The 27349-nt window shown below is 39.8% G+C and overlaps 1 protein-coding gene across 1 annotated transcript; it reads right to left on the bottom strand.

Annotated features, from left to right (window-relative positions):
• Positions 1 to 1077: 1077 nt before the first annotated feature.
• On the bottom strand, positions 1078 to 26921 carry LOC117298503. Its single transcript, XM_033781790.1, has 10 exons — positions 26706 to 26921; positions 18776 to 19155; positions 11999 to 12131; positions 9641 to 9758; positions 8721 to 8840; positions 7990 to 8214; positions 6799 to 7069; positions 3753 to 6431; positions 3207 to 3367; positions 1078 to 2319 (listed from the first exon to the last, which is right to left on the bottom strand). The coding sequence occupies exons 1-10, from the start codon at positions 26717 to 26719 to the stop codon at positions 2176 to 2178; spliced, it is 4245 nt and encodes a 1414-aa protein (XP_033637681.1). The 5' UTR covers positions 26720 to 26921; the 3' UTR covers positions 1078 to 2175.
• Positions 26922 to 27349: the final 428 nt, after the last annotated feature.

The raw sequence follows: 27349 nt of genomic DNA, 5'->3' as shown, positions 1-27349 counted from the left end.
CATTAATTTTGAACTCCTCATTCGTTTGAATTCTCACGTACACCATGATTGGTTTTGTGTCGAAGCAACAGCACACCCTAATAAAGAATCCTGCTCTTGTGTTGGACCAGTGAACCATACAATTTAGTAGCATATCAATGATGATTTCAGTCGATCCCATCCCTGTAATTTAGACCATAATATATTTCTTCGAAAAATGTAGTTACATGCCTTCCAAAAAATTTTTTTTTTTCAAATGCCCCAAACACAAGTAATGCTGTTGTGAAAATGGAAAAATCGCTGTTGAATAGTACCTAGTAACTAGTGTTACTTTTAAACCAAAGTGAGAAGAGTTATGAAAGTATTTTTGGGTAGTACTTTGAAAATAAAGTAACGTACCATTTCAAAATAATTATAACAAGTCACATTTAGATTTTTTTGTTATTAACCTGAGCACCAAATAACAATATTTTCTGTATTAAAACAAAAATAAACAATACTTATTTCATTAATTTTATACAGCTGTTGTCATGATCTGAGTAGTATAATTAAAGTCCAATACCTCAATTTTTCGTTAATAATACATGATGCGCTTGTTGAATATTACAATTTCAAGTTTTTTTTAAAAACATTATTTCACTTTGCATAATTGTAATAACCAGTCACAAAGAATAGAAGGCTTTTACAATGACAAGAAAAAAAACCCAAGTTCACCATCTACATAGGCCTTTTTGCAAGTACCCATTGCGCAACTGTTGAATGAGGTGCATGCTAGTCAAGCTAGGGATCAACCTTGAGCGCTAGCTAGTCCGTCATGCACCTCATTCTACGCCTACAGCGCACGTTTTTTAATTATTATTATTATTATTATTTTTTGTATGCAAGTCGCCTGACACACAAGGCCTGAAGGCCACTTCAAGGTGTGGGCTACAATTATTTTTTCCTGAGGCCATTACCACCTACTCCTAGGGCTGAAACAGGGTTACCCCTTTTACAGTCCATACGAATGTAGGCTTGGGTATCTTCAATTTGAAACCTAGCCGAGAGAGCAGAAAGCACTACCTCCCCAATTTTATGTAGCAAGAGTCACGACCGGGATCCGAACCCACACCCTGCTGATCAAACACCAGTGCTTGAATCCGGTGCTCTTAACTGCTCGGCCATGACACCTCATTCTACGCCTACAGCGCACGTACCAAGTATTTTGTGATAAGGTATTAAGACAACCTTGAGCACTAGCTAGTCCATCATGCACCTCATTCTACACCTACAGCGCACGTACCAAGTATTTTGTGATAAGGTCTGTGTACCGTCACTACCGTCATATTGGCAGTCTTTCCAATTGTACTATTACTCGCAATTGTACTATTACTCGTCACCAAAAAAGGTTTTATGCTAATAATTATTTTGAGTAATTACCAATAGTGTCCACTGCCTTTAAAAAATACTTTTCATAAGTTACATGTATGTTTAGTTAAAATTAATCTGTTTAGTAATATTTCATCTGTGTAAAATGTTCATCAGTAACAGATTTGACGTCAGCCATAGGTCTTTCTTTTACCCTCAGTGAGGGGGCTCTTTGAGCTTTTAAGAGGTCTAAGGAAACATCCCTGATAAATTTACATAGGCTGTATTTTATTATCTTATAATAAGTTCTCGTTTGATATTTTAGTCTAAGGTTTTATATGTTATTTATTTCTGAGTACAGTTCAGTGGAATTTGGTTTTCTCAAATAAAAGAATCCACCACATAAACATCTGAATCTATATACACAAAATTAGACTGTCTGAATTGGTGGCCACGACTCTGGCAAAAGTTGGCCGCATTACAATGTAAATGTAGATAGAAACATGTACATGTATGATTTCGATAATTCGAAAAGCAAGGAGACAGCAGTGACAATATGGCATGATTTTGATGGCGACAGGGCCAATAAGTTTAACAATGACAATGCTGATGGCTTATTACTGCGGTATAATGCTGATTAGTCTCTAGTGATATTTGGATCTGCGGTCACAAATGACACTTACTATTATCATCAATGATAATGACATTGCTCATGACAATAAGAATGCTAACAATGACAATTGGGACAGTAAGTATGACAAAAACACTCACGAGATAAGACAAAGGGTGTTCAGTTTCAAAAACCAAATTCATCGCTAAACCCCAATTTTATGGACACCACGTTCCAAGTCATACACTTTTGATGATGCGTTCAAACAAACTGAGAGGGTCGGAGTCGACATTGAGGGTCAACCAGCTGTGGTCAAGGACCGCTCTAAAGAGGTCACCCACTGTCCACTGTCTGCACTCTGTCTCGTTAATCACCCGTTGTAGCTATGCAAAGAAAGACAAAGATATTGTTAGTTGTGATGGCTATCTCAGTCTGGTGCCCTGTGAATAAAGGGCCTGATCATCAGTTAAGAAGCCCGGCTGTAATTCTTTCAAGGGTTTTGATACACCCTTTGTAGATCAAGTTTTTGGCCATGACATGAATCCCTACTCACTGTGAATGAAGATGTATATATTACAACTTTCCTGTAGAAGTTTCAGCTTCATTATTAGTCATCACGTTTTTTGAGCAAGTTTTTCAGAAGAGTTACGTAAATCCGTTGTACATGTACATTGTACATGCTAAAAATGTTTTCGTCTCATCGAGACGAAAATTATTTTCATGAAATTGTTTAACTCATATCTCAAAAACTACAGCACCTCAGCAAGTATTATTTTAAGGGAATCTTTCTACCTACATTATCTTTAAAGCCATTGGACACTTTCGGTAAAACAGTTTTGTCCAAAGGCCCACACTTTGTGTATCACAACTTATATATAAAATAACAAACCTGTGAAAATTTGGGCTCAATCGGTCATCAGAGTCTGGAGAAAATAACGCGAAAACCCACCCATGTTTCCGCATGTTTCGCCGTGTCATGACATGTGTTTACTATAGTCCGTAATTCTCGATGTCAAGAATTGATAATTGTTTTAATGTTTTCTCAAAAAGTAAAGCATTTCATGGAATAGTATTTCAGGAGGAGTCTTTTACCATTACCTTCTGTACCTTATTTGTAAATCTGTGAACTTTTTTTTTTTTTCTGTTCCGAAAGTGTATAATGGCTTTAAACCGTGTAAAGCTCAATGTAAATCTGGGGCATTGCGTTTGTGTCATACAAAGAGCACCCAAACCCTTCAAGTCCCTGATCAATACCAATGGTATCTCTTACCCTGGAGATGCGCTCGTCACCGAACGTGTAATAGATCAGACGTGGGGAACCAGCCTGGGAAGCAGCCATCCACTGTATTAAAGATTTGAGTTGAGGGTCGCCACCAAAGGCACCGCAACCCCAGTTACCGGTGGAGATTGGCCTGTGACCAGTTGGGGATACTATGGATGATAGAGAAGAGATTGTTATGAAAAACTTCCAAAAAAAAAAAATATTATTTAAGGGCAGGATAAATTAACTCAGAAATGTTTTGAAAAAAACTGCTTTCTTGCAATAAATTTAACTTTGTAGCAATCTTTTGTAGTTTCTGTGCTTTGTATAATTGTGCCCTGTCACTGTCTTTCGTTATGTGAGGGAATACATACCGAGGTTTATTTTACTTTTGCGGTCCCTGACGACCAACATATTTTTTTTGCAGATTTTTGGTTGTTCATTTCATTCCGTTTTACCTCTTTAAGATGTTTAGATTATTGGTGTTTCTGTTCTTTCAATGTTTGTATCTGTCAGCTTAAGAAGTTTCTGTTGCATTTTGATAAATCCTCTCACCTTCTTCCTTGTCTATTGCTCCTCTCTCCTTAAGTACTTTAGAGAGACACTGCTTGGCCTGGTCTAAGATAGATTCAGCTGTAGCCGAAGCAAACTCATCCAGGGTTGAAACTCTACTCTGAAGTGAAGCCACTCCTTTTGTATCCAAGGGAGTACTATGCCCTTCTTCGGGATGGATGGGAGCCATTCTGTACCCCCCTTGGGTAGTTGGAAGATGCAGATGCTCCTCTCTATAGACTTTGAGAGCAGCCTCGATGATCGAGTTTGCCAGGTTGGTTGCCATGCAGATTAGATCCTGCTCTGAAGGTCGACGAGGCGAACGTCCTTGGATTAAAGCACGCTCTTCATACTCTGACTGTTCACAAGTCTTTTCAGTTGGTTGGCGAGATGGTTTGGACTCAGGTTCGGGTTCGGGATCATCAGTGTGTTCAGCTTCTGACCATGGCTTTCCAAAGAGCCGAACGAAGACGTCAGATATGACTTCGTTCGACTGCTTCTCGGCGAGAGAATCAATTAAATTAACATGAATCAATTCACCATCAAGGACTTGTGATTGACTGCTACGGCGTTGCAGTTCTATAGTGAAGTCGGCAAAGTCTTCCTTTTGTTTCTTGGCAGCTTTTTCCTCTGCCTCTGCCATGCGCTTGATCTCCTGCGCAAAGAAAGCAAGGTTTTCTTCCGTCCGGCTTGGTCGTTTCCCCATTGGGTCTATATTAGCGATCTTGAGGAGATCCTCAGTGAAGCAGTCCATGCTGGACCTGTTGGAGCTATTTGGTATAGAGCTCCGGGCACTTGATCTCCGGGAGCTGTTACTACTTGTTGTCTGAGCACTGCCTCCGAGCAGCCTTACTGACTCCGGTAATGTCCTGGCGACAAGTTGTTCGGCACACTCCCGAATGCGAGCCTCTCGAGATTGGCTACTCTCTGTCCCAGATGAATCATTTGAGAGCCTCTTGTCTCCATCATACTGGGGCTCTTCGATTGCTGGCTGTTCCGAAATGGTCACCAAAGATTTCTCAAGTGACTGTGGTGTTTGCAGGAAGGCTTCAAGTGATGTTGGTGATGTTGGGGAAGGTGGGGGTGTACCAGGATCTGAAGTGGTTTGATTCCCTCCTGCAATCGGCCCCCTTCCCTGTAGGGACTCTTGAAATATCTGTCCGATGAACTTCTCAGCAAAGCTGTCTGCAGTACTAGCACTTGGAATCGCTCCATGATGTTGATCATTCAGCCGTTCACTTTGAAGTGTATTTCCATTTCTAATATCTTCCTCGGTGAGCGAGAAGTAGCTTCTAGCTCCAGTCCTGCCTTTATCACTTCCATCTTTCGCTTGGACAATAGGGCGAGAGATTTCACCAATAAGTTCCCCAGTGTCCTTAAGGGATGGCTCAGTCATTTCATGGATCATGCTATTTAGCTCCTCAAAGGCCGAAGCTATGATATCCTCGGCAAGGGTGTCCACACTGAAATTGGCAACTTTCACATGAACATACTCGGAGCAAGAGCTGCTGCTCAGATCCCCGCTTGTAAGATTCTCAAAGGATCCCGAAGGATCTCTCGACGGGAATGTCGCTGAATGAACTTCACTTAGATCCTCCAGGGAATCCCCCGAGCTGGTCATATGAATACCAGAGGAAATGTTAAAATGCTTCCCCAAAGATCCCAGAGCATCTTGTAAGATGTCATTGGCCATGATATCGGCTGAGAAAGGTTGATTTGGGTGCCTTTGTCTGAACAAAGTATCGCCTTCACCGTTGAGTTTGACGAAGCTGTCCGATGATGGACAGGATGTGGATGAAATCAAACTGAAGTCCCCCAGAGAGCCCTTGCTGCTACGAGAATCCCTTCCAGGAGACGAGGGTGTTACTTGGGAGTCATTTCTGAAAGGTGAAGCCCCTCCCCTCTCTCTATCCTCAACATCATTTGGTACCATATCGGTGGTTTGTAAAGTTGCACCAAATTCATTTCCAGTCTCCCTATGAATATCACGAACCTCTCGTTTGTTAGGGCGATCCTGCATGTCTGTACGACTAATTGTTGCCTTATCTATGCTCAATAAAGTACCAATACTCTCTGCACCTGTCATTATAGGTCTGCCCTGTCCACTTGAATACACAGTTGTGGTGTTATTGTTAACTGCCTCTTCTCTACTATGCAGAGTAGCGCCAAAATTGTTGCTGGTCCACACGAGTGGCTTGCTGGTACTTTTATGTTCACCTTCAATCACTCCAACGGCGTCTTGTATGGCACAGCTTACAAGACTTCTAGCCTGACTCTGCAAATTACTCTGACCTTCTGAAGGCTCCCCGCTCCCAGAGCTATCGACCAGAATCACTTCTTTGACTGAAAGACCATTTTCTTGCATTGCTCGGGGTTCATCTTGTTTTAGGAGCAATCCAGGCTGGGATTCCCTCAGGGCCTTATCGACAAGTCCTCCAGCGAAGTCTTCCAGCGGACCTATCGACAACCCCGACACAACATTCTGCATTGGTCCATTTTCATCACGCGGTGTCGATGCGTTGGACATGGTGAGTACAGTGCTTAGAGAGTTGTGGCTAGACTCGTCTCGGGAGAGGTTGAGAGATGGGAAGCTACCAGTGGCATCCTTGATGGCGATGTCTGTAATAGCACGACTGAGGGAGCCACTGTAACCGTGAAGGTTGGAGTTGCACGAAGACTTTCCTGGAAAGAGAAGGGAAAAGAAAGAAAATTAACTCATGCTGACTTCTTCAAAGAATATTTGGTTGAATTTATAAAATGAAAACATCAAGAATTGCAACATAGCCTTGCCAGTAGGCTGCTATAGTCTTTAAAAACACACAAAAAAATAATGAGATATCACCGGACTCACAAGGCCTGTTGGCCACTTCAAGGTGAGGGCTACACTAAACTGATTGGGCTTGAAGGCAAAACAGCTTATCTCTGCTTTTTTCAATTGTTATTTTCTGAGCTCGGTGGTTTGCCATGGAAAGGCGAATAGTAAAGACACAATTTTTAGAACAAGAATTGTACCACCCACTAAATACATCAGACTATCATAAATACTCACGGCTTTCATTGTCTCCAGAAGAGGCTGTATCAAAAGTCCCATCTGTCGAGATCAGTGATTGGTCGAGTGCATCCTGGTAGCTACCACTGTCTGCCTCGCCATGTCCAACCGAAAGGCTTCTTCTTTCTGACTTCGGGTAGCAGAATCCAGTGAAGGCCTTGTTCAGTTCTCGCAGGATGTGCTCCGTCTTGAATTGGTTTTGGAGATATCCGGACCACGGCATGGCATCAATTGCAATCAGTGTGTTTGAAAAATTACCTGTAACGTCCTTCTGTAATAGACAAAAGTAAACCTCTCTATATGTATCTCTTAGAAACGATATCCAGCGATATTTATTTGTTTTTTTGTGAATATCATGTGTGTATCTACTTGCTAGGTACTGTAGATTATGTTGTTTTGAGAAGTTATCTTGCTTTATATTCTACTATCAGGGGGTTGATTTTTTCGGAATTCGAGAGACTTCGCATTTCTGAAAAGAACTACATGTGCGGAATGTAGGAAATCGGCCAAGACTACTACTTAAGTGGATCGAGGGGACTTCTCATTATTAACCTCACTGCCACAGAGTGAGTTATTCCTTGGTCCCAATGTTTTGACTAGCTTGCTCAAGTCAGCGTCAGGATCAAGACAATCGAACGGTTCCAGTGAATTTGTAGTGAATTCCTTTAAGAATAAATAAAGCTTTCTTTGTGCACAAAAGACGCATGCTTTTGTTTCCTTCTTCTTTTGAAAACTGCTGAGGCGTAGCGACAAATGCTCGTCTTCTTCACCGTCAGCTCTGGCCAGAGAAGGTTCTTGAATATTAAGACAGTTTTCTTCACTAATATTTTCTTTAGCCAATGTAGCAGGTTTTGACTTGGCTTGGTGGTGTTTGCCCCTCACAGGGATGAACCTGCTCATCGGTTAAAGTTGTAAGTAATAGATATTAATATTAATTGTTAAGTACCCCGCCTAGGCAGTTGCAGGCATTTTCCCATAATTTAAGGCCTTGGCAGTTGCAGGCCAATCTAATTTAAATTGTTGGTAATGCTATAAAATTATCCAACTCTTACCACAAAAAATTTACCAACAACCTACACTATATAACCATATAACTAAACTGTTTGTGTCTTGCGGCACAGCTATGCACAGAACTGTAAATTCATATTCACTAACTCAATCAGAAGGATGATGTGAAAATCTCGTACTGACCTTCCCTCTGTCTCTAAAATCCCCACAAAATTGCAGCGTGCTGCTGTAGCCACTGCATTCTGAAAACTGTTCAAATCCTGTGACGACAATAGCCTCATTGTCCTGTAGGCACTCCATGAATGATAGGCAACCCAGCAACTCTGGGCACGTGCAGAAGCGTATTTCCTCCTGGATGCGTCCAGCGCCTAGGGTGCCCCGACCGATGAACTGGTTGGCGAAGTCAACCTGAGGATCGGAGGATTTTAAGTGGTTTTAATTGTATTCTTGGGACCAGGAGCTGATTTCATGAAACACTATGATTAATACGGAACTTAGCTCGTCACAAGTCCTAAGATTAATCCTAAGTTAGGAAAAGTTTTGTGAAATCGAGGGCTGGCAGCTGAGCCCAATTTCATGGCTTTGCTTACAGCCAAAGTCTGGGTGTATCTTGTCCTGCCATCAAGCCTTTTTTCTATTTGTCTCTTCTTTTCTTTTCCAGAGCCTTGCATCCTCTAGTAAAAGGCATTTTAGAAATTTCCCGATAATTTTGTTATTTTATTGACCTGTACTGGAACTAGCAAACATGCATACATGTATGTGTAAGTTTGAGATTACACAGTTGATTTTTGTCAGTTGAAAATCTCCAAAGGGTTTAAAATTTTAAGTAAATTATGTGGTAAGATTCAACATCAAACATTAAAAAAAAAAAAAAAAAATGGATTTGGATTATGGAGTACATAATTTATGAATACCTGTAAAGCATGGCTGCCTGCATGTTCTATCCTGCCTTTATGCCTAATGGTCAGAGGACACAAGTCTGCTTTGCTGTCCAGCCACCCCTCCAGTGAAATGGTTTCATCCTCATGCAAAACCTGCAACACATTCATTCAAGGGAAGGTCGTAGGTCATTGGCCCTTACGCACATGAGTCATTAATTTTATTAGTTTGCGAATCTCCTGTGACAAAGATATCTGTTGGAATTTCCACACCATAAAATATTGTTTCAAGGTTCTTTTTTAAAGCTTGTGGTTGGGTTGTCGTAGTAGTTTATTTCTAAACTTATCACTAAAGGGCGGTCAGATTGGTCCAAGGAGGGGATAGGATGTTAAAAAGAAACCTGATCTGTGAACTCAAAGCATGAAAGCTTGAGAGAACGCGAAAGCTTGTGAGCGCGAAGCCTGCTTTCATACATTTATCTTTGAGTTTAAAAACCCTATTCTGGTACTTGGGCCTTCTATGGCTTAATCTTCATGTTTTTATATATTTTATCTAAATGAAAAAAAAAAAAAAACATAAAAAAAACACGACAGAGTTCGGTTAAAAATGGTGAAATCACATCCCTGGGTTTGTGTAGAGGTACCTTTTCTCACCTTCCACCTCTTGGTCCTCGGTTCAAATTCCATCGAGGGCACTACATATTATGTGGATTGGGTTTTCAGACCCCAACTGATCACGTGATTTCTCAATATGTGGATTTGGTTTTTAGTCCCTACCATTGTGTCAGTTTCCCCTGGAATAATTCTCTGGGGTTTTCTTTTCACATCTACATTGTATAAAACTGAAACTTCCTTCCTTGACTTCTTTTCATGGGGCTCTTGGCTAGTTTAGTGATTAAGTACGCTTTTCTGAGAGTCCTTGGCTTCACGACCAGAATAAGTGAAATTGAAGTTACCTGTCTGATGTATGAAATCTGCCCGCTGAAGTTGTTTTCCATGTCTACCGCTGCCAGTCTGTCAAAGTAGTTCAGGAAACAGCGCAGCTTAGCAGCCTGAGAATTTCTGGTGGAAGAACTGAAGAAGGAACAGTTTTATCAGTTTTAACTTGTCCTAGCTGTAGATGTAATGACAAACATACAGTTGTTGAGTACCTGCAACCCCAGCCTCCCCTCACTTCGAGCCACCCCCATCTTAAACTACCCACCTCTAGCCCAACCCCCTCAACCTAAGCACAATCCCCTTTCACCTCAAGCCCATCCCAAACCCCAACCTCAAGCCAAACCCCCACCTCAAGCCCAACTCCCTCACCTCAAACCATTCTCTCTCCTCACAAGCACTACCCGAGCCTCATGTCAAACCCCTTCACCTCAACCCCAACCCCTTCACCTCAACCCCAACCCCTTCACCTCAACCCCAACCCCTTCACCCCAATCCCAACCCCTTCATCACCCCAATCCCCCCTGAACTTAAGCCATGCTCTCTCCTCCATCCTAACCCAAAGCCTCAACCCGAACCCCAACCCGAAACCTCAACCCAACCCCCTCACCTCCAAGCCAAACCCCGCGTCCCTGACCTAAACACACAAATCCCTACACTAACACCTAGCCCCAACCCTCAAATCCAACCACAAAACACACCTTAAGCCCAAACCTCACGCCAAACCCCCAACCCAACCCCCTCACCTCCAAGCCAAACCCCGCGTCCCTGACCTAAACACACAAATCCCTACACTAACACCTAGCCCCAACCCTCAAATCCAACCACAAAACACACCTTAAGCCCAAACCTCACGCCAAACCCCCAACCCAACCCCCTCACCTCCAAGCCAAACCCCGCGTCCCTGACCTCAACGCAAAAATCCCTACACTAACACCTAGCCCCAACCCTCAAATCCAACCACAAAACACACCTTAAGCCCAAACCTCACGCCAAACCCCCTCACCTCCAAGCCAAACCCCGCGTCCCTGACCTCAACACACAAATTCTTGAGGAATAAAGCCAAGCCAACCCTGTCTCCTCAAAACCATCCTCTCTCTTCAAGCCCAACCCTAAACCCCAAAGCCTCAACCCAACCCCCTCACCTCCAAGCCAAACTCATCCAGTCCCTGACCCATTAACACACAAATCCATGCACTAACACCCAACCCCAAACCTCAAGTCCAACCCAAAACCAAAACCTCAACCTCAAACCCAAAGCTTAACCCCATTCCTCAACCCAAACCCACTCACCCTAACCAAACTCATCCAGTCCCCGACCCAAACACACAAATCCCTGCGCTAACACCAAACCCCAAACCTCAAGTCCAACCCAAAACCAAAACCTCAACCCCAAACCCAAACCTTAACCCCATACGTGTACCTCAACCCAAACCCCCTCACTTCCAACCAAACTCATCCAGTCCCCGACCCAAACACACAAGTCACTACACTAACATCCAACCGTCAACTTGAGGAATCAAGCCTAGCCAGACGTCACCATTACCAAGGAAACCAGTCCATTAAATTTAATGAATAAATCAAAACGAATTTCCTCTCTATAAAAAAATATTGTTAAATATTCAAGGTTTTTTTGTTGGATTAATGACAATAATTTTTTTGTAATCCCTTGTTGCTGATCAGACCCCTGTTCTTTCTATAGAATCAATAGGTAATTTCATCCACAAAGTACAGGTGTATGCTGCTACATGTCTAGCATGAAAGCAACTGCAGCTACTGAGTTTTCCATTGGGGGGGCCTTACTTTTCTTACACCGTACGTTTCTTTCGAATTTAGGTTATTTTCAATTAGATTGTGTGTAGGCAAACAACTCACAGCTTAAATCAACATAGCCTTTTTACATACATGTAGGCCATTTTTACAATAGCTACACAATGTACAACTAATAGCAGCAGCCAGTAGCCACAGACAGTAGCCACAACCAATAGCTACAACCAATAGCAACAGCAAGTAGCCACAACAAATAGCCACATTCAGAAGCTACAACCATTAGCTACAACCATTAGCCACGGCCAACTACATGTAGCGAAACATCCATTAGCTAGTTAACAACAGCCATATCCTCACAGATGACACACAAACATAGGTATCATTGCAAATGTGCATACTTTTTATAGATCTTTTAGCATGTAATTTGTCAGTACTTTTTATCTAATGTTTTTTAATACTTCATGTTGTAATGCGCGGTTGATAATTTTGGTTGAAATCGTACAATATAAATCTCTAGTTAATTATCCTATCCTGGTTTGGGGGTTGCAATTCAAACAAACTGTCACCCTCCAAGTACAGAATGTACGGATGTACTACATTGTACATACCAAATAAGGAACTGAAAGAACTCGTCAAAATTAATCCCGTTCATGGTGGCACTCTGCTGCTTGGGGAACGTGCAGAGGAACGCATTGGCAATCATCGCAGCAATAAACCGCCTGTCAAGACTCTGAAGCGATTCTGCAAAATATAATTGAAACAGAGGGAAAAATGTGAGAGAGTATATTATGGTGTGTGAATCAGAGCAGAGTCAAGATTTTTGAATCGATTTGGAAAAATCAAACAAAATGGAGGGAAAGATGTGAGATCGAGCATTTTTTGGTTTGTGCATCAATAAAAAGAAATCAGAACTGTTTCTGAAAAATGTAGAAATAAAAAAAGAGGAAAAGAGGTCGGAGAACATTCTATGAATTGTTTTAATCAATAGTTAGAAATCAGGGAAGAATCAAGGTTACATGGGTAGAACCGATGCTGCAAAATAGAAATGAAATAGATGAGAGAAGGTGAGAGATCATTTTATTTGAAGGTTTGTTGTCAATCATTAATCAGAAATCAGAGCAGAACTGATTTTGCAATTGTAGAAATGAACCACAGAAAAGAGGTTAGGAAACATGTATGGTTCGTTTCGATCACTAATAAGAAATCAGGGCATACGTGTAGTCAAAGTTGAAGAAAAACTCTATTATATTATGTCTAATATTATGGAAAATGGTGCACAATGTCCTAGCAATGGCAAAACAAACAGGATTTTCAACTAGCATTTTGTTCTGTACAAAACACTGGGGTCTTGCCTCTTTCAACCCGCATTTTGCACATTTACATCATTATCCATGAGTGGGCACTTTCCTGATCAACATGATGTGACTGGAAAAAAACCTCTTAAATAATATGGTTGATAGTATAAAATACTTCCAGAGAAACAGTTTCCTCTGCACTTAACATAGTTTAGAGAAAGAGGTAATTTCCCACTCAAATATTAAAAGACTGTCCTAAAGCCTTTAGAATATAAAAACACACACGTTAATTGTGCAACAAGGGTTTTTTTCTTTCATTATCCGCAAAGATAGTCAACATTTTCACAGATTTGTTATTTTATGCATACATGTATATTGTACATGTAGGGATACGTCAAGTGAGAACACTGGTCTTTGACAATTATAACCAAACATGTCCAGTGCCTTTAATACACCCAGCATAATGGAATATTTGCCAGGGATGCTTATTTTTCCAATGTGGAGTGCCTACGAAGAGGGAGTGTGAAAACAGAAGTCCATATCGTCCCGCATCACATCCCACAGAATGAGAGTAAGAAGATGGTCCATGACATCTTCAAGTACATTTTGTCCTTAGATGGCTCATCTTCATAATTCCTTATTTATATTCTAGAATACATGAAAGACAGGCTACAAGAACCTTGCGTCTATAACGATTCACGAACAAACACAATTGCAAAAATCATAAACAGATGGCTGGTTTATTAAAATGGGACAATGATGTTTTCATGTGTTCTGGCTAGGACGTAATTCCTGGTCATTTGGAAATAAAAAGAGACTGTTATTCTGGTAACTATAAAATGACCAGGAAACCATTGTTCTGGTCATTATGAAGTGACCAAGAGACTGCTATTTTGGTCATTCATCTGTTGATGTGTTGAAGAGACCATCATTTTGATAAATTTGAAGTGAAAAAGATACTGTATTTGTTATTCTGGGAATTTGTTTTTAAAGTGATGAAGAGAGACAAAGAGACCTGTATTCTGGTCAAGTGATGAACATATTGTATTCTGCATTCATGCATTAATCATCTCAGATTCAAATGTGTTGGGGCAAAAAGTTATCCATAATGTACTTCAAAGGGAATCCTCTCTAAAAACGACATGTATCAACAGCTTCTGCACACGTACACGTACTCACCAAGTAAGTTTTTATGGACATTAATTTTTTGAAGTAACTCATATACATGTACGACCCTATGTTAATGCAAGTTTAAGAAACTCAGTAAATGTATGTCAGTTCACACACACACACGCACACGCATAGTGTGTATTGTGTACAGCAACAAATTCAATAGGAGACTTTCCAACGCTAGGTGGCAGCAGACATACCGGGTAAATTTCCATTGTTTACGTAGTTCTGAACACGCGCATAATTCTGAGAACAATGGATTTACCCGGTAAGTCTGCTGCCTTCTATCGTCCCAGAAAGTCTCCCATTAATTCTGCTACACGCTGCCGTAAAGTTCTCATTCATACAACACTATCCCGGGGCCTGGCCTTTGACTTTGGAACACCAAATTCAAACATCATCAATCATGCTTAAAATAAATGCAGGCAGATACATCACTATGAAACAAAATCTAAACCGAGTTGAGTATTAAATAAACAATGAGGAGCAAGGACAAGATAAAAGTAGACTCAAAATAGTCCCTGCTGTTCGTTGACATGAAAATGAACTAAAATCAGGAATAAAATTTAGTCCTTGGAAAACAGTAGGAACATTTTAACGATTACGGGGCTAACCTGCATGTACGTGTACACAAGTTGTGTAGGACAAGGGTGACAAGGGTGTTTTGTCTTTCATTATTATCTCGCAACTGCGACGACCGATTGAGCTCAAATTTTTACAGGTTTGTTATTTCATGCATATGTTGAGATACACCAACTGTGAAGACTGGTCTTTGACAATTACCAATAGTGTTCACTGCCTTTAAATAGACTTTTCAAGCATAACATTTTTTTAAATCTGCTTATTTCCAAGGGCAAAAAAAACGGAAAACAGCCTAAAGAAAATCATGCCAGCAAAATAGAATAAAATATAAGATTATGTGAATTTTCTCGTTACAATCCCTATAATCAGAGGCCAACATGTATATATATCCGGCCCGACAATTTATTTTGACAATCAAATTTCTCCAATCTCCCTCCAGCCCTAACATCTAAACATTTATTTCTCATCCTGAGCCATCTATCTCGAGACTTTAATTTATGGATTTAATATGTCATGATATTACCCGTCTCCTGCAGGGAGGATATTGCTACGGCAGATTGAATTTCGATGGACAAACCTTAACTTGTATTCCTCTTGATTAAGGCGAGAGATTGAAATGCGACCGTGATCCATTTTCTGTTATGATGTTAGGGTAACGCAATAATCTCCGCTGTTTACTGATACGTAGATAAGACTGCACTGAGATGTTACAGCTGTCTCTCTTTAAAGGGCAAGTGTATAGTATTTGCTTAGCAAATGTGTAGTATTTCTGCTTGGCGAACCTGAGTTGTGCCTTATTTCATACTAGAGCTCTGCTTAAAGGCAAAGTATACTTTTTTTCCCCTAACCACTCATAAATTCTTTATAAATACAAACAGTTAAACTAACCTGTGAAAATTTCAATGGACCGATCCGGCCTGTCAATCAAACTGTGCGCGTTCACCCATTTGACCAATCACAGCAATGATTGTGGTTGGACAAACTCGGTCATGCGTGCGTGTATATTTGGCATGTGCGGCAGAATCGTGCAGAATGTCATTGGAAGTGCTTGTACACGTGTCTTGCTCACGTGCGCGGTGGGCGGAGCTTAGTGGAAAGCCGGAACGGTCCATTCAAAAAGGGGTATCATTTTTGAGATATTGGCAAAAATCTGTAACAGTTAAATGTCCTTGCAGGAAGAACAATCTGGAACTAGAATACACAGTTTGAGAAACGTTCCACATTCATGCAGAATCGTTTCTCAGAATCAAATGTTTTTGAGTCCCTTTCTCTAAAACCACATTATTTATAGAAGGGAACCATTTCTCAGAGTGGTACGTACATGTAATTAGTTTTTGAGTAATTATCAAAGGTACATGTATGTATCATGTTTTCTTAAAGGACAAAAAGTGACTAAGCACAGACCAATTTTGCTTAGCAAGACAGTTAAGTTACAAGTCAGAAATGCCATGTCATTGTCACATGTACCACTAATGACTGGTTTCCTGCAAATTCTTGCTTAGCAGATATATTGATCAGCAGCTACGTGTACATACAGGATATTAGTGCCACAACCTTCATTTTGAATGAGAGTTAATATTGCAATCAAAACAGACTCTCCATACTCATTGCTTAACCTCGTCTCAGCAGTGCGAAAAAGCATTCCTTAAAATTAACCGTGGATTTTCAAAAATCTAGGAGACAGTTCATGTTAATTGTTAATTCACCAGACATACATTTCATATTAACAAGAAAAAAAGGTCAGGAATAAAAAATGATGCTCTATAATTTTTGTATGAGGCGGAGGAGACAGCTAACCAGTTAAAATGTTCACATGGCCTTTAACGTACACACGTCTCAATCAATCATGAATTTCAACTTCAAATAATTTTGAGATGTGCGTATGTGTGTCTACCTACACCGTCCTCGCTGTGTTTACGTGTTTAGTTTCAGTAGAATTTCACTGGTCAGAGAGGGGACCCCGAATCAATGGAGTTTTGTTCTGCTTAACTGGACTGTAGAAACAATTTGGCTTTTCTAAATTCTACACAGTGCCCTTCGACACTATCTGTTTGTTGCTCTAGTGTTGGCTGTATTTATTTCAGCAGAGTGTTCACTCGGAATGTTTATAGAAACGAAAAATCAATTTTGATTATTTTTATTTTATTTGTTAACTGGCATGTGTTTTTGTTACATGTATGTGGATGTAGAAATATGAAAATACTAAAATCAAGTTTTTGGTTGAGATGTGAAGTTTGAGAATGAGATGGAAGATTGAGTTTCAACAAAAATGTAACAAATATAAATATTTAGCCTTCAAGAAAGACTCTGCTATGGTCGAAACGTCAGGCCATTAACAATTTTTTGCAAACATCAATTACGTTAAAGAAGAAGACATTTTGTAGTTTCTAGCGGAAAACTTACTTGTTATAAAGTAAATTACCCAATATCTCAAGTATTGTGTCTTTCAAGGAAATCTTAAGGTACAAGGAGATCAGTGAAAAAATCTGAAAATGAAGGTTTTCATGTACATTTAGGTACTAAGTATTCGTAAAGTGATTTAAACTTCTACGCTACAATGTATACAAAAAATAAAAGACCCAAAAATGCAAAACAACCATATGACAACCTTTGCAAGATTCATACAGACTCAAAAGCTTTTTTAAATCCTTCATGCAGTTTTGCACACATTGTACTTAATAACCTTTAGAATGACCTACGTTTTAAAAGCTCTTCACTCATTCTCTACATGGGAAAATATTTGACAATAACATCACGATATGGAATGTACCTTTGGTCTTTTTAGATGATAGGGGGGCCTATTGGTGCCAGCATGTACTAATGCAACCTGAGTTGCACATAGATTGAAAAGTTGGTACAATGAACGATAACAGAAGCTTGATTGTACACTAGCAATCCATTGGCATTATGTACACGTAATTGTAAGGATTTTATACACAAAAATACTCTGGAATGAGGAAGTTGATGTGGAATTGTATTTGAAACTGTAAAAAAATGTTTTTCAGGGCTCGAATCTTGAGTCAGTTCCCTTGTACTCAGTAAGATGAAGTATTAGGTACGTGAATGGTTTCCTTTTACTTGCAAAGCAAAATGCTCAACAAAAAAAAAAACATTGTTTGCTACTCATTAATATACAGTGTGTGCACCACAAACATTCAATCTAAATATTTTTCAGGAAATTTGCTGGATGAAACCATTCCCATGAAACGGCGCCAAGCAGCCAAATAACCAAAATGGTGAAATTACTGATTGCTATTTGATGTATGGCCCCCGACCGCACATTTTAGCAGCCCCGGCGCGCGAGCTACATTAACTGGTTAAAAGGAAAACACTGTCACGTCAACAGCTGGGTCCGTAAAAGCCAATTAGTATCGAACTGTTTGTTTTTTGAGACACATTCAATCTTCCTTCAGTGGCAGAGCCAGCCTCAATAACGATAACGCCAACCTTAGTCACAAACAGGTATTATTCTGGAATAATTAGCGACGCTAGACTGTATCAATATGAAAAAAAAACCTGTAGCTTTGACAGAAATTTTAAATTGCCCATCACAATGCCAAGAGGCCAATTTTAAGATGAGAGCTTAACTTGTGGGGAGTAGAAAGGTAAGGGGTGGAGTTTGGGGGGGTACAAAGGAAGAAAAACTACTGAAAACTGCTGAAAAATTAATGTATTTTTTCTAAGGTTTCATGGATGGATGCATTAATGAAGAAGGGGGAAAACAGGAAACAGGTCAAGTGAGTACTTTTTATGTACAATTAGTCATCAAATAACCCAAAAGCACCTTCTAAACTATTTCATGGAGCTATGTAAAAGGAGTAGGTCTCATAATTCAAACACAGTGCCACATACCTTGCAGAAAAAAGATATATATGTTAAAGTGCCTTGTGGAAGTGTTGTGGCTGAGCGGTTAAGAGCACCAAATTCTAGTGTTTCTGATCAGCAGAGTGTGGGTTCGAATCCCAAGCCGTGACACTTGTGTCCTTAAGTAAGACACTTAACCATTGCTTCGTCCTTCGGATGGGACGTAAAGCCGTTGGTCCCATGTGTTGTGTAACGCATGTAAAAGAACCCAGTGCACTTATCGAAAAGAGAAGGGGTTCGCCCCGGTGTTCCTGGCATCTTGTAAACCCTTCTAAGGTGCTAAATAATTGGGTCTCAGAATTCATCACTGCAATAACCTATCTTTCTGAAAGTTTGTATACTCGGTGCCTTAATTGAGAACCTTGTTTTGTAGATATGTGCGCTACATGTATATAAGACTTCAATATTATTATCATTATTGAGTGTCACTGAGTGACGGATATGCACGCTATAAGAATCCACTATTATTAGTACCTTCCTGATGTGATGAATACTGCACTCCATCTCTTGGGCACCATCTCTCCATCTCCACCGCCAACCTCGCTATCGTCGGCAGGACCCTCCTGAAGAAGACGCTCCTCTCTGTCTCCGAAGCGACATGCTCAAGAAAGTGCCCAAGCCCAACAAAAGGGTGACTCGTCTCAATAAGGGGCTCATCTGTGTGCCAATTGAACTGGCTAGGGTGAGCCGCCCGGTATACCTTCCCGAGAGCAGGCAAGAGGGTCTCAGTGTTCAGGACCTGTGAGAGATTCTTGAGGGAGGTTTTGACGTTGCTCCAGGAGGGCTGGTCACTGGGGAGGGACACTGTGTGTTTCCTTCCCTCCAGGCTCCATGGTTCCTCACTAGTAGACATGCTAAAAAGGAGAAGGAAACATTATTTTCAGGATTAACAATTAAAGACATAGTATGGACAATTAAAGAAGAAAAAAAGAGTGAACACCAATAGGACCAATAGCTAATGGCCTGACATTTTGACCCTAGCACAGTCTTTTTTCGAAGGCTACGTAAATGACAACATTACTGAGGTGAACGGGAAATTTTTTACAGAAAATTGTAAAGGGTTAAAGTTACAAGTCTGTCATGATGTGAGTACTGACAATGACTGAACGGTTTGCTGCACAAACTCTGACAGTCACACAGGTGGCAGAAAAAACAACCAAAACAAACAAACAAACAAACACCCCCGCTACCTAAACAAACAAACAAACAAACAAATACCCCAACAGTACCTATGGTAATGTTTTCTTGCTTTCATCACTGTGCTTGTTGTACAACTGAAAAAGTATGTTGAAAGTACACGTATAATGCAACGCCCAAGCCCAAGTGACGAGCATACCTCGAGAAAACAATTTATAAGTGCTCCGATATTTTGATCTATTATGTGTACTTCAGCCACATATATAAGTGATCCTTTCGGTTGGGGTGTATGTTTTCTTCTAGGAGTAATGGCTTAATGGAACAGAGAAAAAAATCAAGGCCTCCCGTGCCTGGGGGATCTTAATTAGTGGAGACTAGAAATAATGAGAGGAAAGTATACATTTTTTGAAAGCTTGGAAAGTGCCAATCTAATAATATTTATGACCTTCTGTTTTGGCTTGCTGTAGTAGAGCAGTGATAAATATGCAGTGCCCTGCATCGTTCTCTCTTGGTGGTCTGTTGGCCAAAATCTATTTGAAACATGGAGGTAGAATTCTACCTCCATGGTTGAAACCACTTTAAAAAGACCACAAGCCATTTTGGGATACGCTGCACACAAAACTATAACACTGTAAGGTTTGGGTAAATCTGTCTAGATAATTCATACTTGCGGTAACACCATTTGGTATCTTGCCAGGTAGAGTTTGTTCTTAAAAAACTGTCTGTCTTTATTCTTCTACCGCGGAGTAGATTGTTTGGGTGCTTCGGGAGACTTCTTAGTTCTGAAAAGAACTGTCCTTTCTTTTTAACTATTACCCGAGCGGATGGTATAGAAAATAGGCTGGGACTACTGCTTTATCTTATAGGATCATAATTAGCTGTACTACCGCGGAGTCAGTTCTTGAGTTGGACTCAACGTTTTTGTCTCTGTCTAGATACATGTATTGTATACGTACACACCTAAACCACACAGTGCACTCCTAAATGTATAGTGGCCACCATGTATAATCTAAAAAAGGCTAAATAGAGCAAGCAACAGAAAAGGCCAGTCAAAGCTCTCTCCAAGTTGCCCAGTTGGCTACTTCAGTGTTGAAAAGCATGATGGAATATGGACTTAGTGAAAAAAGTTGCAGGACTAGTGAAAAGTCAAGCTTACATAACTGGGCCCATTTGCATTGCTCTGCTTACCATGGAAATCTATGCTTCCATTTGATTCCTGTGCTTTACAGTGCACTGTAGTAAGCACAGAATTATGTGCTAAGCAGAGCCATAAAATTGGGCCCTGGGCCCAACTTCATAGAGCTGCTACACACAAAAATTTGCTAAGCATGAAATTTTTGCCTTAATTAAAAACAGGACTACCAACTAAATTTCCACCTGATTTCCAGGATTTTATAAGCAAACAACAGCCGAGTACCAGTAACGAGCAATATGCAACAAATTGACAGTTGGTTGGGAATCCTGTTTTTAACAAGGAAGACATTTCATGCTAAGCAAATTTGTGTGCTTAGCAGCTCTATGAAATTGGGCCCAGACGTCGATTTCACAAAACTCTTCCTAACTTAAGACTAATCTTAGGACTTAGGACGAGTCCCAACCCTGCACTGTAGCATGCAGACCTTAAGATTAATCCTAAGTTAGGACGAGTTACTCGTCCTAATTCGAGATAAAAGACGAGTCCTAACTCTTTGTGAAATCGACGGCTGGTCACTGAAAAACGATCAAGGCAAACCTTGTCAGTCATGCAATCTGCAGCTTGTCAAAGAGAGCGAGAGAGAAAAAAAATGGATGCTACATGTAGACACAGCAGACACATCAAGACTTTGAAATGTTAATTGACACTGGCACCGAGAAACCAAAAACAAGGACACTTGCTAAATTCAATTGGAAAACACAAGACCGGCCGTTTGCAATGTTGTCAATTGTCCAGTGATAAGTCTACTGGCCTGACACTGAAAACCACTGGCCTGGGCCAGCAGCCAAGTGTTAGGTTCGAGCACTGCTCAACCACATGTAACTGGGCCCAGTTTCATAGAGCTGCTTAGCACACAAATTTGCTTAGCATGAAATTTCTTATTCGATAAAAACAGGATTACTAACCAAATTTCCATTTGTTGCATTATTGCTTTTGACTGGTATTCAGCTGTTGTTTGCTCACCCTGAAAATTATGTGGAAATATGGTCAGTAATCCTGTTTTTATGGAGACAGAAATTTCATGCTAAGCAAATTTGTGTGCTTCTATATAGCAGCTCTATGCAATTGGGCCCTGTACATGAACTCCTTAGAAAAGTTCCCAATTCTGCATCTTTGTGTCATATTTATATGCAAAACACATGGGGAAAAAACAACAATGAATGGTGAAAAAACACACAAAGTACAAAAAGTGATAAAATTTATTTGTCATTGACCTGTGTTTACACTTGATTTAATTTTAGTTTAGTTTAATTGTTGTGTGAATAGATTCACCTCAACTGTGACTACAGCGCTCACTAACTCTTCATCATGTCGGTTCCAGATACATTTTTAGCTTCCTGGTCGCAGTCATGTTTTTAAAAGTCTGTGCATGACTTAGAAACAAGAATTCATTGAACCTTGAATTATTGAATTATTATTACAAAGTGTACAAAGTGATCCATTTTGGCGCATACTTTTTTATATTCCAGATGAGAGCTTCACTTGACAGTAAAGCTGTTTTAAAGGAACATGTTGCCTTGGATCGGTCGAGTTAGTCCATGAAAAGGGTCTAAAACTGATTTTGTTATGAAATTAATATGGTTAGAAAGATTTTTTTGAGGTAGAATATAATGGTCCACCCATATCTGCATCGACATTGCATGGTTTTCCTTTTACTTTGCGAACTCACACGGTTGGCCATTTTATGGAGTAAAAAACTTGACTCCACAAAATGGCATGCCGTGTTAATTCATGGCATTAGAAAAACCATGCAATTTCGAGGCATTATATTATGGATGATTATATTCCACTTTTTAAACATCTTTCCAACCATGCATTTCATAATAAACGGTTTCAAACGATTTTCAAAGACCAACTCGACCAATCCAAGGCAACGTGTTCCTTTAAGCAACTCTATGAAAATGGGCCCAGTTATTCATGTAGGAAAGCCTGAATACGTTCAGTGTATTTGGGCCTAGTGGCCCCTAGTCCTTCTTACAATTTGCATTCCTTCACTTTGACACTGAATAAAAGGAATTGAGGCTGTAAGGGTCTTTGATTCAGCCCTCACTAGCCAGAGATGTGAGAAATGAGAACATCAAGTGTAAGAATAACCCCTGGTGATTTGTGCCTCCACATTCACATGATGTATACAGTACTCTCAATGCAAGTTTTAATGCACTGTATCTTGTGTGAGGCAAGGCGTACATTAAAGGAACATTACAGAATTGGTTTTTGCTAACAAATCAGTTGCTGGCAGTGTTAGCACTTTATGTAATCCACCATATTATACATAAACTGACAAACCTGTAGAAGTTTGAGACCAATCGACCATCTGGGTCACAAAAGAATAGTAAAAAAAGCGATTACAAATTTTGCATTGCATTGATGGCAAAATAAAAAATTAATAAAACGCTCCCTCAGCGATAAACTCCAAACGCAAAGTTACATTATTTATTTCTCATCAAATATGACATTTCAGACAGAAATATTTCAAGGGATGTTTTCAACTATCATCATCACATACCGTGTAAGTTTAATGTGAATCTGTGATCTTCACGATTTTTGTTTCTTACCAATTCTGTAACGTTCCTTTAAAGGCAGTGGACACTATTGGTAATTACTAATACTCAAAATACTTTATTAGCATAAAACCTTACTTGGTAATAAGTAATGGGGAGAGGTTGATAGTATAAAACATTGTGAGAAACGGCTCCCTCTGAAGTGAAGTAGTTTTTGAGAAAGAAGTTATTTTCCACGAATTTGATTTCGAGACCTCAGAATTAGAATTTGAGGTCTCGAAATCAAGCATCTGAACACACACAATTTCGTGTGACAAGGGTATTTTGTCTTTCATTATTATCTAGCAACTTCGACGACCAATTGAGCTCAAATTTCCACAGGTTATTTTATGCATGTGTTGAGATACACCAAGTGAGAAGACTGGTCTTTGACATTTACCAATAGTGTCCAGTGTCTTTAAGTGAAATTTGTGTGACATTAACAACATTATCAAACAAATTTGTGTGACATTAAAACAACATTATCAAACCACTTTAAGCATTGTGGACGCCTAGATATCTACTCTGTCTAAAGTGCGCTCGCTCGTGTGAAATAAACCGACAGTAATAACAACTGACGGAGGGGGTTAGAAGCTTCAATTTGCTACTAAGCCAAGTGATCTAGATAAATAATTTATTAATGGGGTGAAATCTTTAGTGCCAAACTGTCTAATGGAACATGTCGTGCTGTCTATGCGGCTTGAATTTGAAAGGAAAACCTATTGAAGACCGCTTACTTTTAGAAGAATTTTGAGTGCAGATTTTTTTACAATCAACAATAAGCAAAATAAAACTGACTTTATTAGAACAAACACTAAGAATTTATCTCGATTTGAATGAAAACAGACTTAGTTAACATTTTACCTTGTTACCAAATTGACTTGTGTCAAAGCATACTGGGTTCTTTTACAAGTGTGTACACAACACAAAGGGACAAGACTTACATGAAACAAAGAAAAATCTTCAAGACCAGGATTCGAACCCTTGTCTGCTGAACCGAACCACCAGGAGCTTCAGTGCGATGTGCCTGTGCTTTGAAGATGTTTACACGTATGTAATGCACATTGCCATCATTGTACATAGATCTGTACCTTGGACCCGTGTACACTTTGCACTGTCAACCTTTGAATGTTGCTAACTGCACAATCATTAAACACAATGACTTTTTTTAATAATTGCCATTGGACCTTAGTCCAGGGTTCAGTTATCATATCTTTAGGCCAGTAACCCCAAATGTACAAGGCGCAGTGTTGTATTTTTTAAAACACATGCATGTTGAGTGCCTTTTAAAGGCAGTGGACACTATTGGTAATTACTCAAAATAATTATTAGCATAAAACCTTACTTGGTAACGAGTAATGGGGAGAGGGTGATAGTATAAAACATTGTGAGAAGCGGCTCCCTCTGAAGTAACGTAGTTTTCGAGAAAGAAGTACTTTTCCACGAATTTGATTTAGAGACCTCAAGTTTAGAATTTGAGGTCTCGAAATCAAGCATCTGAAAGCACATAACTTCGTGTGACAAGCGTCTTTTTTTCTTTCACTATTATCTCGCAACTTCGATGACCGATTGAGCTAAAATTTTCACAAGTTTGTTATTTTATGCATACATGTATGTTGAGATACACCGAGCGAGAAGACTGGTCATTGACAATTACCAATACTGCACAGTGTGTTTAAGAAATTTACATTACAAACGGATTCTTTTTACATTATAACCACATTTTTCAAAATGCTTTTTAAATACAAATCAGAAGCTGATGTACATAGGCTTCTATAACCAAAAGTTAATGCCATTAACTTTAAAAGGAACCAAAAGTTATACCTTCCAGAATACATTTTTTTTTTAAGTAAACAGCTCTGGGCTGGGCTCAGAATGTTTAGAGCTTTTTTTTATATTATTATTATTGGTTTATTAAAAATCAAACGTAGCAGCCAAAAGGCTGAATTGTGTTTAGGTTTAGCTTGGTGTCCCATTGGACAGTTACATCAGGTACATTGTACACGCCACTTGATTGCCTTTCAAATTGATGTGGGTTAAATTACTCCTCTTTCCAATGTGTCCATTGAAGCAAGTTTACCCATGCATATGATTCACTGAGGAGAGAACACTGGTATTGTAGTACCTAGGGCAGTACTCCAACCAGTTAAAAGGGCAACAGACCCCAAAATGTAAGCAGTAGATTAAATTAATGTAGAACTAGCTGGATGGAACAGGTTTTGAACAATTGGACCCTGGTCCAGCAAGCCCACTATCATTGTGGAAAATTGTTTACACGCTCTGAACTGACTACTAACTTCTCTAACAAAATTTGATACGAAAGAGCACTTGTTGATTGTGCAGGAGAGCATGTCTTGTGCTTTGTGAAGGGTTTGTGTATGTTTTCTTGGCTACTGAACTCAATTAAATAGAGCTGCTTTAAAGGCAGTGGACACTACTGGTAATTACTCAAAATAATTATTTTGCACAAAAACTTACTTGGTAATAATGGTAACTAGTAATAATGGGTAGAGGTTGATAGTATAAAACATTGTGAGAAACGGCTAGCCTACCTCCTAAGGTAACATAGTTTTTGAGTAAGAAGTAATTTTCCACAAATTTAATTTTGAGACCTCAGAGGTCTCGAAATCAAGCATCTAAAAGCACAACTTCGTGTGGCAAGGGTGTTTTTTCTTTCATAATATGTAGTTATCCCGCAACTTCGACGACCAATTGAGCTCAAATTTTCACAGGTTTGTTATTCTATGCATAAATGTTGAGATACACCAAGTGAGAAGACCGGGTAGGGTTAGGGTTAAGGTAAGGGAAATTTGTGTAAACATGTCAGTAACGAAGGTCCGTTCAACCGTCGACTTGTCTTGCCTTGGCCACCGGTTGAATTGTCTCAAAGTTAAAGTCAAGTTGTCTTGTAAAAGGTCGAGCTGTCTCTACTGTCGAGTTGTCCGAACCGTCGAGTTGTCCGACATCCAAATACAACAAGGAAACAATATCCAACAATAATATTATTGGTCAGTTTTAACTTGTGCCATTCATAGTGCTGTGATAGTTGCGACAACGTAACCCTCCTCCCGACGGCCACCAGGCCGGAGGGGGAGAACGGTTACATTATCGCAACTGTGTGCTGTGACTGACTCAACCGACATGACACTGACAGACTGTCACAACATTTTATTCACAACAACAACACTGTCACAACTCACAACACAAGAGCCCAGAGAGAGGAAGAGCCACCCCTATCATCGTACACAACCTGACAACGTACAGTTCTGTCTTGTCTTGTCTTTACTGCTTATTAAACCGCCGCCACTGGCCTATAACCGTGCAGACCCTCATGCATGCATGCATGCTCCTACTCAAATTTTATATTAACAAGGAGGGACTTAAAATTATTAGCGTCAGGGGCTGAGTTACAACCAGGTAACCACATAACGGGTAACACATGCACAGGGGATAAATCTAGTAGAACTCGAGCAGAGTCCGAATTCTAACTCATTATGACAAACCTATCTAGATGCAATACAATCGTTATTACCTTTGCTCTGTCATAACATGGAGACTAGAACGTCATGTGGCAAGGTGAATGCAGACCTCACAAACCGGGTTCCACTTCTGATCTTTGCGATCTCCACACACTGGCGATGGCGACTGACTCTGATGACCAATGACAACCTAATTGATCACCAAAAGATGAGAGAAAGCCGGCTTTTCGATCGTGTTGCGAGTGTGTGTGTGTGCACTATTGACATGATATGAGGCGCCGAATGGCAAAATTACTTTTTTCATGCTCCTTATCATTATCAGGGCGGAGAGATCAAGAGAGGGCGCACTTGCAAATGCCGAAGATTGCCTCTTGCAGTTTTGTCTCCTTATCATTTTTGACAGGGAGACTTCAGTATGTTGACCAAAATGTCATTGTTCAAATCTGAATTAAATTAACTTTACATTAATTAACTCTTTGTTCATGCAGACGATTTATAAAGTTCCCATAGGTTGAAAAAGAAATAAAACAAAAACCCAAATGAACATAATAATACTAAGTTATAAAATCATAATATCAAAATTGTTGAATAATTAGACATCAAACAGGGGCAAGACTCAAGTTAAACAAAATGTAACTAACAAATTCATTCAATCATTTTCAAACAATTTGAAAATGGTTTATTCCGAAATCAAGAA

This window comes from Asterias rubens, chromosome 13 (genome assembly GCF_902459465.1).
Source record: "Asterias rubens chromosome 13, eAstRub1.3, whole genome shotgun sequence".
Taxonomy (NCBI): domain Eukaryota; kingdom Metazoa; phylum Echinodermata; class Asteroidea; order Forcipulatida; family Asteriidae; genus Asterias; species Asterias rubens.
This window is presented reverse-complemented; position numbering and strand designations above follow the sequence as displayed.